At 44.2% G+C, this 14,374-nt stretch overlaps 1 protein-coding gene across 1 annotated transcript in view; it reads right to left on the bottom strand.

The window, feature by feature from the left end:
* Positions 1-7,852: 7,852 nt before the first annotated feature.
* dock1 (dedicator of cytokinesis 1) overlaps positions 7,853-14,374 on the bottom strand; it is a 433,218-nt gene continuing 426,696 nt past the window's right edge. Inside the window, exons 51-52 of the mRNA XM_080747125.1 lie at positions 12,622-12,779; positions 7,853-8,509 (exon numbers count right to left, since the gene is read on the bottom strand). Coding sequence (XP_080603251.1) covers positions 8,414-8,509; positions 12,622-12,779 — 254 coding nt within the window. The 3' untranslated portion in view covers positions 7,853-8,413. The remainder of the gene's footprint in view (positions 8,510-12,621; positions 12,780-14,374) is intronic.

Raw genomic sequence — 14,374 nt, 5'->3', positions numbered from 1 at the left:
GGGCTTAAGTGCACACGCTGGGAGGCCAGGAAGGAGCGAGTTACGATATTCAAGTTTTGGTATGACTGCTTTCTGGATAATTCATTCAAACCTTTATTTATTCTCGAAAAACATTGAGATTGCCCTCATTTGCAGTGTTATCGAGATACATCAATATTCACAAAGAAAACAGTATGTACAATCAATATTCACAAAACAAGTTTAGAAACAGTTGCAGACACTTGTGGGTAGATCTACTATCAAAGATTTAAAATGACCGTAAGTTATGGGAGAACATATCTTGAAATTATTTTGTAACTCATTCCAAATGGGTTGTTGGAGCAAAAGGCTGTTTTCCCTAATTCAGTGTTTGTTTTGGTGACCTTTAGTGTGAGCCAGTCACTAGAACGTGTCCTATATGTCACAGGATTCCAATCCAGCAGCGATTTAAGATACAATGGTAAAGTCCCATCAATTACCTTAAAAATAAACAGGTACCAATGTTTGTTTCGCCTGTCGGCCAAAGAAGGCCAACCCACTCTATCATACATAAGGAGCTGTACTGCTGACTCCTGGGTGAGGAAGGGTCTGAGCGAGGCGTTAAGGTGTTGGAAACAGTTAGATCCTCCGTGGGGCACGACTTGAATAGGAGAAACTCCGTCTTGTCTGGGTTCAGCTTGAGGTAGCGAGAAGACATCCACCGTGAGATGTCAGCCAGACATGCAGCGATGCGCTCTTCCACCTGACTGGCAGAGGGGGAGGGAGGATTGGCAGAACATTTAATGCTTTCCAATAATTAGATAAGAGGAGGGAGTGGAGTTATGACAGCAGGTGCTGCTGTCATAAAGTCACTCCCAGGTAAACACACCACGTGTTCGATTCCAGAAATAGTGCTTTTTAGGTTCTCATCTAGGAACTTAAAAGATGAAAACACAACAAATATCAAGTGTTTACTGCTTTCCAAAAATTAGAAAGAGGGGGGAGTGGAGTTATGACAGCAGGTGCTGCTGTCATGAAGTCACTCCCAGGTAAACACAATTCCAGCTCGACACTAGTGCTTTTTAGGTTCTCATATAGGGACTTAACACCCAAGGGGCCAAACACAACACAACACAACACAACACAACACAACACAACAAATATCAAGTGTTTAAGTAATATAAATGCACAAAACATTGTCTTTTAGCCACATTGGGTCTGTCATATCATCAAGCATAATACGGATATTGTCAAATCAGGCCATATGTCCAGTCTGTGCTCTTGGGCAAGAAGCAAACCATTCTATTAAATGAAAAGGTTAGTAGTGGGGGGTACTGCTTCATCTCTGTTTCAGCTAAGGGGTCCTTGGGCTGAAAATATTGAAGACCTCTGCTGTAGCATGAGAGTTGCATTCCTTAGTTCTTCATCCAATGGGAAGGATCTGTTACCGTCGATTTGTAGCTCAAAGGATTAACGTTGCATACCAATTTAGATATTAAGCACGAATGTGTGTATCAAAAAGCCAAGCAGATAAATGTCATTGGAGTTTTATTCAGTGCCTGGCTATTCCACCGAGACACTTATTTAGCAATTAATTAAAAGTTCAATTCAATTTAAAGCTGCTGCGGGAGAGATAATAATAATAATTTAATGGCTTAATAGTGCACTTTCCAATTATTCATTTAGAAGAATGCACGCACCATGTGAAATCATTTATACTTGCTGGAAAAAAAAAAATGTGTGTGTGTGTGTGTGTGTGTGTGTGTGTGCGCGTGCGCGTACGACGCTGCACTACAGAGGAAGTGTTGGTCCTATAACAATTAGGCCAGTGACTATATGATTATCTGCTTATAAATGATTCTATTGATTACTTTTTGTATTAGTTGAGTAATTGATAAGTGTGCAGTTTATTTGTGTAATTGCTTTTTATATACCAATGAACCCAAAAATATCATTACGACCATCAGGGAGCATTTAGTATCAAAACGCCAAGCCTTTTTTTTATGCTTTGTGGTATCGGATCAATATCGGTTGATAGGGGTGTGTGTGTGTGTGTGTGTGTGTGTGTGTGTGTAATGCCTACTCCTCCTGATTTGAATCTATCTGTGCTGTTTTTTACATGTGTATTATACAGTTTATTCACCTGCATTGTTTAGAATCTATTTGTGTTTTTTGTTGTCTTTTTGTTTGGAAAGCACTTTGTAACGCAGTTTTGATGGTTCGCCACGGCATGAAAAACTATTCTTAGCATTATGTTACATCATGCTAAGAGTGACATGCCCTTTTTAACCACCTAAGCCCTACATACTTAGTCGAAGGACGAATAGCGGAAAATAGCCATTCTATGAGCTCACGATGCGTTGTCACCTTATAGATCGGCTCTGTTTGCTATCTTCACACACTTTGAATCCCATACATTTTTCATGCAGATGAGTTTCCATAAGACACATTTTCATAAAAAGAGATTTCCATAAAAATCAGAACTTCAGGGTAACAACAGTGACACCCGTGCTTTGTCTTCCTGATGGACCCGCATCCAGCCTGCGATCCGTTAGATGTTGAAGAAATGATAGCTGGGCCAGGACGTATACATTATGCAAATTACATTCCACAAACCTAAGGGGTTGTCACTGGCAGCCATTGCATCTCCCATATACTCTATATCAGGGACATGCTGGGCCCCTGATTCAGCCCGGGAAAAAGAGTTGGAGAGGCCCTCATTGCGCGCTATAGAGAGATCTCTCTCTATAGCGCTGCTGCTACTCAAAGATTTGCCATTTCAAGATCATGACAAGTGACAAGCCATTGGGCAAATTACTGTACATGAGTTATATTTCGTCGTTGTCGGGTGGAAACCTTGTATGTCCAAAACCGTTTGTTTTGTATTTATCATTTAAAAAATCAAACCTCGGTTCGAAGTGGAGCGGTGAATCTGAGCAGCTATACCCTGTGTGTGTTGCTAAATGCCTAAACTGTAAACTGTAAACTGTGCCTGTGAGTGAGTGGTGAGTGTGCCTGGCCTGCACAAAACAGCGCCCCTCCTTTAACTAGTGTGTTGTGTGTGGCCACTCAAGGTATTGCCAGGCTACGGACACGGCCAGCCAGCCACCCAGCCACCCAGCCACCCAGCCACCCACGGACATACCCACGGACATACCTGTCTATTGGGAGCGCTTTCACCGCTCCAAAAATTATTTAAACTAGTGAAAACAGCCGATCTACAAGCACACAACGCCTCGCGGTGCGAGGCGTTGTGTGCTTGTAGATCTGCTGTTTTCACTACTTTTGTGCGACGGCCTTGTATGATGAAGCAGGGCTTTGCATTGCGAAAAAATCTACAAATTTGAAACTTGGAGATATGAGAATGGAACTAAGGCCGACATTTTATTTTAATTTTTTTCCAAATGGCCGGCCTGGACCGGCCGGGAATGAACCGGCCGCTCGGGAGTTGTCCCGCTTTTCCCAATGGCCAGCACGTCCCTGCTCTATATACAGTCGCTGTCGGGTAGAAACCTCCAATCTAAACATTTTTGTGTAAATGAATGCCCTATTTTAACATACGTGGGTCAGTGACGTGACGCCCCAAAAAATGTGTTTTTAAAAAAACTTTAAATTGCAGGCATAAAAGTTATTTACTTTTGTTCTACTCACTCTCAACCTTATGGAAATACATTTTGTTTTTAGATATTTTATTGGAATCAGACTTTATTCAGCAGTTTGTTGTACTTGTGCCTAAAATCGTCATATGGTGTGACATGAAAATAATTGTTCATAAAATGAAAATGGAGTACATCTTTCTTAAGTTACTCACTTTATCAAAGTCCTTTATCATAACTAACCAGTGATCCACTATAGTTTTTTGAAAATTAATTATATCTGTATATTTTTTTCATAATCGACACTCTGTGTGAGGCCCATGTTCATGATCTTACAACATATTTTAAATGTATTCTGTCAAAACTTTCTCTAAAATTACACAAATATTTGTGACTCTTCCTGATAATATTCTCTATGTAATCCATAAACATTTTTTTGGTTTAATCATTAATAAAGGTATGATTTCTCACTATTTGGAATGTCACACCAAATGATTTAGTGTCACACCGTATGATCATATCTTCATGTGTCAAAGCAAACTGTGTTTTAACCTACCTATTAGTGAGTACTGAACTTTACTGATTGATTAAACAATTACCCAGGATAACATGGCCTTAATATTTCTGAACAGGATATTATTGTAGGGCTTTAACATGGGATAAGAAAGAATTGTAGTAGTAGATGGATGATGAGGATGTGCACAGGAATGCTACGCACACCTAAGTCTTCTGCCGGCCCACGGCAGAAGGATCCTAAAGGGACAATAAGGCGCATAGCCACACTTGGAGCCAAGGCATTGAAGGCAACATTTTATTAACACCAATTAGTGGAAACAGAACTCAGCATTCAGGTAAATTGCTTTTTTCCGAAGTCTCCTGAACTTGAACACAGCATTTTGTGTTGAACAAATGTAATTAGGAATCATGACATTACACCACATCTCCACTAGCTAAAGAGTGCTGGGTTGCGCAACTCTGAAAATAGCTGATCTACAAGCTCTCGCAGCACAACGTGTTGAGAGCTTGTAGATCAGCTATTTTCGCTAGTTTTGTCTCGGGTCCTACCTTAACACTGTCCACTGTCCAGTCCAGTGAGTCAAAGTACAAAAGTATTAGATCAGATTAGATTATACATTTAGACTGTATTGTACATCAGCCAGTCGTATTTGGTGAGGGTAGCAAACCGGCTGCCTTGTTGCGGTTCTGCTATGCCACAGACAACCTCCTGCTCTTCGTAGAAAATGCAGTCTCGCCCCTTTGGCTCCTCTCTCCTTGCTGGGTCATTGTTTAGTTTCTCCCTGTACTTTCTCGTTCTCTCAGCACTTGTCATTTTCCAGCTGACAAAAGAAAATGGAATGTATAGTTTAAGACAAAGAGAAAATATTGTTTAGATTGAAACAATATGTTAAGGTTTCTGTGAAGGGGTTTCTGCTCTGTCTGATGAATTTGAAGTATCACTGAATGAAGCTAAATTACATTTTATGTAAAAATGTTTAAAACAAATGTTTAAATGTACAAAAGAAACATGGAACTTTGTTATTTGTTGTTATATCTGTAGTTAAATACAGTATAAATCATATGGTGTGACAGTCAAGTCATATGGTGTGACAAGCAGACATGTCACACCATATGATTAAGTGTCACACCATATTACTGTTTTCTCCATTTAGGTTTACCTTGAGGCTACTATGTACACATTAGCATGCTAACAGCATGCTAGCTATAACAAAGCAGCCTAGATCTACATGGAAATATGACCAAAACTTCAAATAACTTAAGCTTTTTTTAAAGAAAAGGTGTCACACCAAAAGACATCCAGAATGGTGAGTTTGTCAACGTTTCAACAAGATGGCATTTCATGAAAATGTTAAAATCATAACTCACCTCAGACACCTGTCTTGCAGTTGTGCTGGGAGTGCTGAATAGCCTTACAGAAGAAGGACCTCTCTAGCCAATAGGTGTCCAAATAATTGCCTGTTTAATTTTTCCAAACTAGTGTCACACCAAATGATTTTGGGTTGGGGGACAAAATGTTTTTGATCAGAAATGACTGAAAACATTATGCTTTGACTTTGAAAAGATATAGGCTCAAAATAGACATTTTTTTTAGCCTAAATTCATTTTCAAATGATTTTTAGCAATTCTTTTTCTTAGTTTTATTCAAGTTCCCACTTTGAGAAACAAGGTCAGGACAGTCATTGCCATGTTTGGTTGAAGATTCTGAAGAAATGAGGAATGAAATGTTTTAATCTTGAGTCCTGCACAATATTCAGAAGGTTTTTGACAAATATATTTTTTATTTATACATGTTTGACACCGAGGACAGCGAAAACGTTACGTCACGTCACCCACCCACATTACAGTGTTTTGCAGGCAGAGAGAGACCCACAAAATAATGGTATTTGAACTGGCCCCGACCCTGACAATGATAAGCACTTGGAAAGTAGGAGTTTAGGCATTACACATTCGGTTCCACAACGATGTATTTAATATAATTCCGAAGACGATAATGAAGACGTTGTAGCGTCGTGAAAGCTGTCATTCAAGGCGACAGGGCAGCCCGAGTTCCTCTTTCTACTTCTCTGGGTTTTGCACAAAAAAAACAACAGCGGTGCGTAGGCCAACAGATTGCTCAGCTTGCTTGTTCAGGATCTCAGTTAACGTGTGTGGGAAAACATCCGCAGCTATTTTCGTGCGTTTCCGTCTCCTCAGACAAGAAATAATGAGGCGGGAGAGAGAGGGAGAGAGAGAGAGAGAAAAAAGAAACGGGGGGGTTTTAAAAATACATACATTTGAAAGTTTATTCGGAAGTCATGTCAGTAGTGAATTGGGAACAAGTCAACAGTTATTGAAATCCAAGGTTACAGCAAATCTCTAACAAGGCCTATACAAAATGATAACGCAAGTAGGAGTTAGTTGTGTGTGTGCACTCCAAAAAAAATGTTTTTTTATAAACACAGAAAACAACAATCTTTACCCAGTAAAATCAATGATAGGTACTCAACATACCTAAGTCTCTTTACAGTCCCTGTCAATTCAAAACCATACAAAGCCCTTTTGTTTTTTTGTTGTTGATATAAATGCCAGTTTATTCTAATGTTATGTTAATGCAAAAGAAAAGAAAAAAAAAAAAACAATCTTGATAAAATCCACTTACAAAATACTGAAATAAAATAAAATAATATATACATACCTTTGTACATAGTGGGTAAAAAACAACAACAACAACAACAACAATAGGAATAATGTTTCTATGGAGCTATGTGCTCTAGCGTGTGTCATGGGTCAGTTAAGGAAAAAAAGCTAATTGGTCTGAGTCGAATACGGATGGTCTTCCGTTTCGTTTCAAGCCCCGAGTTATGCTCCGGTGTCACGCATATACCGAAAACAGCAGATCTACAAGCTCGAGGATCGTCTACTTTCGGTGCGTGACGCGATACGTGACTCTGGCTTAAAGCGGCGTCCTGAAGTGGCAGAGGTCAGTGGTTCTCAACCTTTTTTGGGATCAGGGTTCCACCTGAAAAAATCTCAAAAGCGTTCGCGGCCCACCATCTGACCACTTAACACGGTAGCCGAAAGGCAGGTGGGCCGTGTGCATTTTCAGTTTCATATTTCATGTTTATTTGAATGGTCAATCAAATCTAGTTTGTTCCACCTCGGATCAAAGGAACTACTATAGTATACTTTAAAGTTCATTTATTGGTATCACTTCTTAAAATTAATGTTAAATTATCGTTCAAATCTTAGTGTTCAACCTGCCAATTATTTGGGGGCCCAGTTGCAATACCCTCGCGGCCCACAGGTTGAGAATCACTGGCATATGGGTGAAGCATTAGCAAAATTCATTGACTAAAAGCCGTCTGTGCAACACGTTCCCTATTGGCCACACTGAAGGCCCAAAAAAGACCCCAAGAAAAAACTAAAACAAAGAGGAATTGTAAAGCGTTAAGAGTGGGGAGTGGGAGTCAGAGTGAGGTATTCATCTTGTAGAAGCTGGGTAGAGGAAGATGAAGGAGGAATGTGTTTAGCAGTGGGCGAGGAACAAAAGCAACAATAACCAATGCTGTCTCACTCCCAAAAGTCATATTTTGACTTCTAGGGATGAACGTGATCAAACGTCAAACGGTGATTGAAGGGCGGGGGGATATGTATCTCCAAGTTTCAAATGTGTATGTTCTTTCGCAAAGTAAAGCCCTGCTTCATCGTACAAGGCCATCGCACAAAAGTAGTGAAAACAGCAGATCTACAAGCACACAACGCCTCGCGGTGCGAGGCGTTGTGTGCTTGTAGATCGGCTGTTTTCACTAGTTTAGTTCATTTTTTCAAATGATAAAAACATACAAGGTTTCCACTCGACAACGACGATATACAGTACATCGCAAGTTGACTTGAAGGGGGATATGTGTTACGATCCTGTCCCTATCGGGACATAACTCGACCGGCGCCGAGTCGGCTCAATCGGACTTTGCAACGCTCGGCACGGCGGCTCGCTCGGCGGTGCCTCCCGTGGCTCAAGTCCGCTTGAGACAGCACGTCGTTTTAACCGTCGTTTTTTGGCAGACCGTCTTGAGTCTGAGAACTGCACTTTCCGCATTCCTGGAGTGCGGAAGTGCCCGGGGAGTCATCGTTTGACAGAATACCCACTTCACGTCACCAGTTGACGTTTGGTCAAGAAGTCACACTATGACTTTTGGGGATTGAGACAGTGTTGACAAAAACAATCGCTTTGGGGAGCAGTGGTGGGAGCAGGAAGAGGAGGTGCAGGGGTGGGAGTAGAGGGGAGAGGGGGGCAGGAAGAAAGGGGTTCTTTGTCCGGTGGCTTTGGCCGCGTCGTCGTCGTCATCAGCGGTCTTTTAGTTTCATTGTACGATTCCCGAGTCGATGGATGTCTGTTTGCGGGTGGTCTTGGGTGGCGGTGGGGGCGGGGTCTTACTGGGCAGAGGAGGAGGCAAGTGCTGTGGACAGAGACAGACAGACAGACAGACAGACTTGACTTCAAAGTTTCCAGTGTCACATATACTGAACATGAGGTCAAATAGACAATACAAATAGGCTGGATATCACAGTCTCTTATGCAGTAGCCCACACTTACAGTATGCAGTATGCACTTACAGCAGCAGGTACAGTATACAGCAGCAGATATACTGTTGAATCACAGTTCAGACATGCAAACAGCCCCAAGGTGAAAAAGGTGACAACTTTTTTGGTGTGAAATTGTTCGCCGCGCATAGCGCGGCGCGAAATTTTTGACCTTTTTTGGGTCGGTAGGGTGAATTTGCACGATTCTAACTGGGTAAAACAGTGACTAAAGGCTCTAACAGAGTCCAGGGTGAATAGCTATTCACTTCACCACGGTGTAGTTTTGTAGCTATCACCTAAAAATACATAACAAAGCCTAGGTGATAGCTAGAAAACTACAATGCGGTGAAGTGAATAGCTCTTCACCCTGGACTCTGATAGAGGCTTTACTCATACTCATACTGATCTATCTAGATATAATGAAGAAAATTATAAATATAATATAGCCTACAGATATAGTTATAGGAATAACCTATAATATTTAGGGACTTGTCTTTAATAGACAGGCATAGACAGAGACAATGCATGCTGTGAGCTTGTAGATCAGCTATTTTCTATCTTACTTCTTAAATAGGCCAGTGTTTTCTAAGATAATTTCTTAGATCTTTTATTTTATTTATTCGTGAATTTAGAAGGAAAAAAACATTTCTTTATTTTAAATCATTAAATGTTATTCTTTTTGGGGGAGAATGTTTTTTGAATGTTTTTAAATGATACAAAACTAAATTTAGGAAAACAAACATTAAGGGACCCATAAAAATGTATTCGCGACCCACAAATGGGTCCCAACCCAGTGCTTGGGAAACAGTGTTGTAAAACCACAGACGATTGTTGTATTCTCCGCTTTGAGAACTGTCTGTGACTGCCTCATGTTTCTCTCACCCTCTCTCTGCATCATCTTAAAATAAATGCGAAAAATCTCTGTTCTGTCTAATAAGAGGCAGATGGAACGGCATGATAGCGTTGATTAGCTCGCGTGTGGAGTTCTCCACTAACGCTATGGACCAGAGCTAATTTAGCGTTAGCATGTAACAAAACTATCGCAACACACCGTTGAGGAAAATCAACAAACGTGGGCTATAATCGATGTCACGTCACCGCATTGATGCAGAATAGCGACCGCATCGCGATACAAGCGAATTAAAAAGTCCAATCCACAACTACACCACACTATCTATCAACGACGACAACCTAGCCAAGTTTATTTACTATGTGCTCCATTTGAGCTCCGCTCCGTCTGTGACTGACTGTATGCAGACTGGCTGAGCGCTCCGTCCAGCGCTGCCGGCTGCAGGCACTGGACACAGTCAAGCATGGGTGTTGACGTCACAGGCAAGAGAAAGCGAGCGCTTGATTTGTCCAAAAATAAAACGACCATATCCCCCAGCCACCTTCACCACTACTGCACTGACAAACTGGACGGAGCCAAGAGGAGAAAAAAGCGCTCCTCTTCTCACTGCCGCTCAACGCAGCCTAGATGACATGACACCCCCCCACCCCCCCAAATATTTTTACATCGAATCTGAACGAATCACACAAACGATCAATTTGGATTCAAAACGGCGATTTTCGCCGAAAAGCTACAAGTTTGCATGCCTGACCGTTTGTTTTGTTTTTATCATTTTAAAAATGATTTAAACTAGTGAAAACAGCCGATCTACAAGCACACAACGCCTCGCACCGCGAGGCGTTGTGTGCTTGTAGATCTGCTGTTTTCACGACTTTTGTGCAAACCGTTTAATTTGTACTTTTGTGCAAACAGTTAATTTTTTTTCCTAATGGCCGGCCTGGACCGGCCGGGACTTAACCGGCCGTTCGGGCCGCTTTTCCCAATGGCCAGCGCGTCCCTGCTTTCTCCCTTTTTTCTTTTTTTGCTGATTAGGTTGGGGCAAAAAAAAGAAAAAGAAAAAACACAACAAAAAAGCAACAACAACATCTAAATCAAACATTCAGACTTTGACACTTATTGAATTATTGAACACTGTAAATGGGAGGAAAATATCTCCCTGTCTTGCTTTAAATGTCAACTCATTTAAACTCCCTTTCACATCCTTTAAAAACCAACACTGAAACACTCACCCAGAACCAATACTGACGCACCCCCTCACGTCAACACCCTAAAACCTCTCGGGGTCAACGGCTTCTTCAGCGTTCAAAGTGCTTTATTTATGTCGACGACCCGGCATTTGTATTCACCTCACACCGCCGTAAAAAATAAAATAAAGATCCGGGACTGACGGCTTGCCGTATCCGACGAGATTGGACATTTACTTTTACTCTACACGCTCGTGCCTAAATAAAACCCACTTGACCGCCCGTAGAACGATGTGGAACAAGACTGCGGCTCATCAATGTCAAGGACCTTTGGACTTGGAGAGAGAGAGAGGCAGAGGAGGCTGCTTGTCACTCGAGGCCTTGGAAAACATCTGCTCTCACTGCGTTATACTGGGCGGGCAGCCTCCCTCCCCGTCAGGGGCGTCACAAGGGGGGGGGGGGGGGGGGGGGGAGTGGGACTGAGTTACTAGGGCCCAAGGTGGAGGGACCTTCATTATTTTATACTTTAGCTATTGAAAAATAGCCGATGTACTATCTATTTTTGAAAAGTCATGAAAATGTGTGAAAATCTTTGAATATATGTATTTTTTTAAGCGAACGCTCGTAACTCAAATTCTGGAACTAAATATTTTGAGATGGGGGTCCATGGCCGAATGCATATCATTGTGGGGGTCCTTCATGTGAAAATGTTTGAGCAACACTGACGTAGAAACATAGGACCTTAGAAGGATTTGAAATATTCAAAGACACATTTTCACGATTTTCACGATCTACAAGCTCGCAGTGCGGCTTGTAGATCTGCTATAGAACATTCATGGGGGGGCCCGCAGTACCCAGGGCCCAGGATTTGGTGCGACACCCCTGCCACCCGGTGCCACTATCCTCCTGCTCCGGCTCCACTTTACTACGTGTCCACGGGGCCGTGACAGAGGATAAATAAGATTAGTTAACAGCCCAGCCGTGGAGGAGAGGAGAGGAGAGGACGGGGCTAGTGTAGCCGCAGGGGCGAGCGAGCGCTGCCGAGAAGGAGCCGCTGATTAACAGCGGGGGAGCTGCTCCTGATGGATGTGAGAGGTAAAGTAATCATCCAATCAATCACGTTCTTCTACCGCGAGCGGGGGTCGGCTGGGGAGGAGGAGCATAAATAACCGGCGGTGGGGAGGGGAGGGAGGAGGGGGGGGGGGGCCTGACGCCGCGCGGGGGTAACGGACCCTCACTTACTACCTGTCAAGACAAACCCCCGAGTCTCTCTGGAGTAGTGGTGGGAAAGGAGACGCCTGGTTTATTCTGAGGTTGTGGCGGGTTGCGTACAGTCGTGTCACACACGCGCAAAACGCTCATCGGTTCACGGGATTGCGAACATTTAGTTAGTTAGTTAGTTAGTTAGTTTAATTTACTGTCCACAGTGTGGAATTTGTCTTTTGTCTGATATACATTTAAACAACATTAAACAACAGATCAACAACAGCAGCAACAAACACTTAGGTGCCCTCCACACTAGACGCGGTCACCGCCTCCTAGCAATTAATTTTCAATGAGAGGCGGGCAGCTTTTTCGACCGCGCAGCGAAGTTTTGGGGCGGCGAGGCGAGCGTGCTCGTTTGTGCATGCGTACGCGGGCGGTGAGAGATGGACAGTGGCTGTCCTTAAAAGTGTCTATTTCTCAACTTCTACTATAATGATGGGGACATTCAGCTCCTCACAAGTATAGTAGTACACACACACACACACACACACACACACACACACACACACACACACACACACACACACACGCGTGTCCTTGCTTGTCAGTCGAGCAGCACGACTCCGCTGCGTGCGAAGCGAGGCAGGCCACGGGGGTTAGCAGCGTCGTCGCATCGCTCGCCGCAGAGAGAGGGGCCGTCCCTCGTTAAGGCAGCTCTGGGCGGTCTCCTAATTAAAAAAACACCTACCCTTTGATGTGCCGGCGGCGGCGGCGGCGTGGTGGGACTCGTCAGGTCCTGGTGGTGATTATCGAGCAGGTTGCCGTAGTCGGCCGTGCTGCCTTTCACCGGCAGCGGGGGAGGGGTCTCGCCCTTGTCGGGACAGCCCAGCCCGTTGAGCTCCAGACCTGGGAGGAGGAGGGGGGGAAGAGGAGAGAGGTGTGAGGGTGGGGTCAGTGCTCAGCGGCAGGGGAGGGACTGTATAGGAAGAATAGCACAGCTAATATATATAGTAGAATAGAACAGTGTTTCTCAAACTTTTACATTTCAAGGTCTTCCCTTAACTCTGACAGTATACAAATGGACCCATTAGGGACTTGGGTCAATTAAGGAACCTACAAAGTCCCTGGAATCCACTTTGAGAACCACTGGAATAGAAGAACCTTGTATCTCCAGAACTGTTACTTTTTCAAGAAATGCGATAAAGAACCTGTGTGTTTACTGTCAAGATTCCAGGATGACCTCCCACTTGGGTAATGTCGCCCCCTGGCGATCATTCAGAGAAACTACTTCAGCTCCCGTACTAACGTAGGTAGGAAGGGCCTGTCACTCAAACCAGAGTGACCCGCCTCCAGGCTATAAAAGCCCCCGGAGGCGGAAGTAACATCCTCTTTTCACTCTCTGCGATATCACATTCAGATAAGTTGAAACTCAGCCTTATATTTTATTTCTTCGCTCTTTAGCCTAAAGCGGTGGCATAGGAAGTCGCCCACCGGCGAGTGTAGAATTAAACCCGTACCTAAGAATATTTATTCTTGTCCCGTCTTAAACCGACGGGTTTCTACTGCTTTAACAAAGTAGTTTACCGCTTGTTCAGGCCTCTGCCCGAACCAAGCGTGGCCTAGCTTTAGCCGTTAGCTCTTTAGCTCGTCAGCTCTGTGTTAACGTTAGCTACACTGCTTACCGCTTGTTCAGGCCTTTGTCTGAATCAAGCGTGGCCTAGCTTTAGCCGTTAGCTTGTTAGCTTGTTAGCTCTGTTAACGTTAGCTACACTGCTTCGCCATGGATCCTCTGGCCCTTCTGCCGAGGCAATGTGACTACCCAGGCTGTCCAGGACTCATCGACGGACAGGATCGTCATCCTCTCTGTGCTAGCTGCATGGGCGTTGCACACGCCTTCTCTGCACTATGTCCTCAGGGGAGAGCAGGACCCTTCTGCGACATCTGCACGGCCTTCGACCACGATGTCCTGGTACACCGCCTCTACCTGGCTAGGGCAGGCCTCGGAGCCTGTGCTCCACCAGGTGGGTCTGCTGCTCTGAACCCCACAGCCCAGTCTTTCCTTCCCCAGGCGGCCCGCACCGTTGGTCAAGGTGCGGCGCTGCCTTCCGGAGCTCCGGTTGGCAAACAGCGCGCCACTCCAGGTCAAGATGGCGCCATGCTACTTGGAACACCGCCTGCCGCGCAGCCGACCGCAGCTAGCTCCACTGTCACTGGAGCTGGCGGGTCTGGCGAAGTCGCCGCTAAGAAGGCGACCAAGAAGGCTAACATCCCTCCGGTAGCCTTTACCCCTTCGGGCGCGGTGCCCAAAAAGAAGCGATCGGATGTGACCGTCGGGGACGTTCCCCTCAACGTGAGCATCAACAAAACAGTCCAGACCTTCAGGCGCGAGTCGGACCTGAGCTCTTGTCAGAGCGAGGGTTCGTGCTCGGAATACTCTGGGTACACGGACGAGGAGGAGGTGGATATAGTCGAGGACGATGGTTCTCGACTCACAGTCACGG

This window comes from Nannobrachium achirus, assembly GCF_963921795.1.
Source record: "Nannobrachium achirus genome assembly, chromosome: 18".
Taxonomy (NCBI): domain Eukaryota; kingdom Metazoa; phylum Chordata; class Actinopteri; order Myctophiformes; family Myctophidae; genus Nannobrachium; species Nannobrachium achirus.
This window is presented reverse-complemented; position numbering and strand designations above follow the sequence as displayed.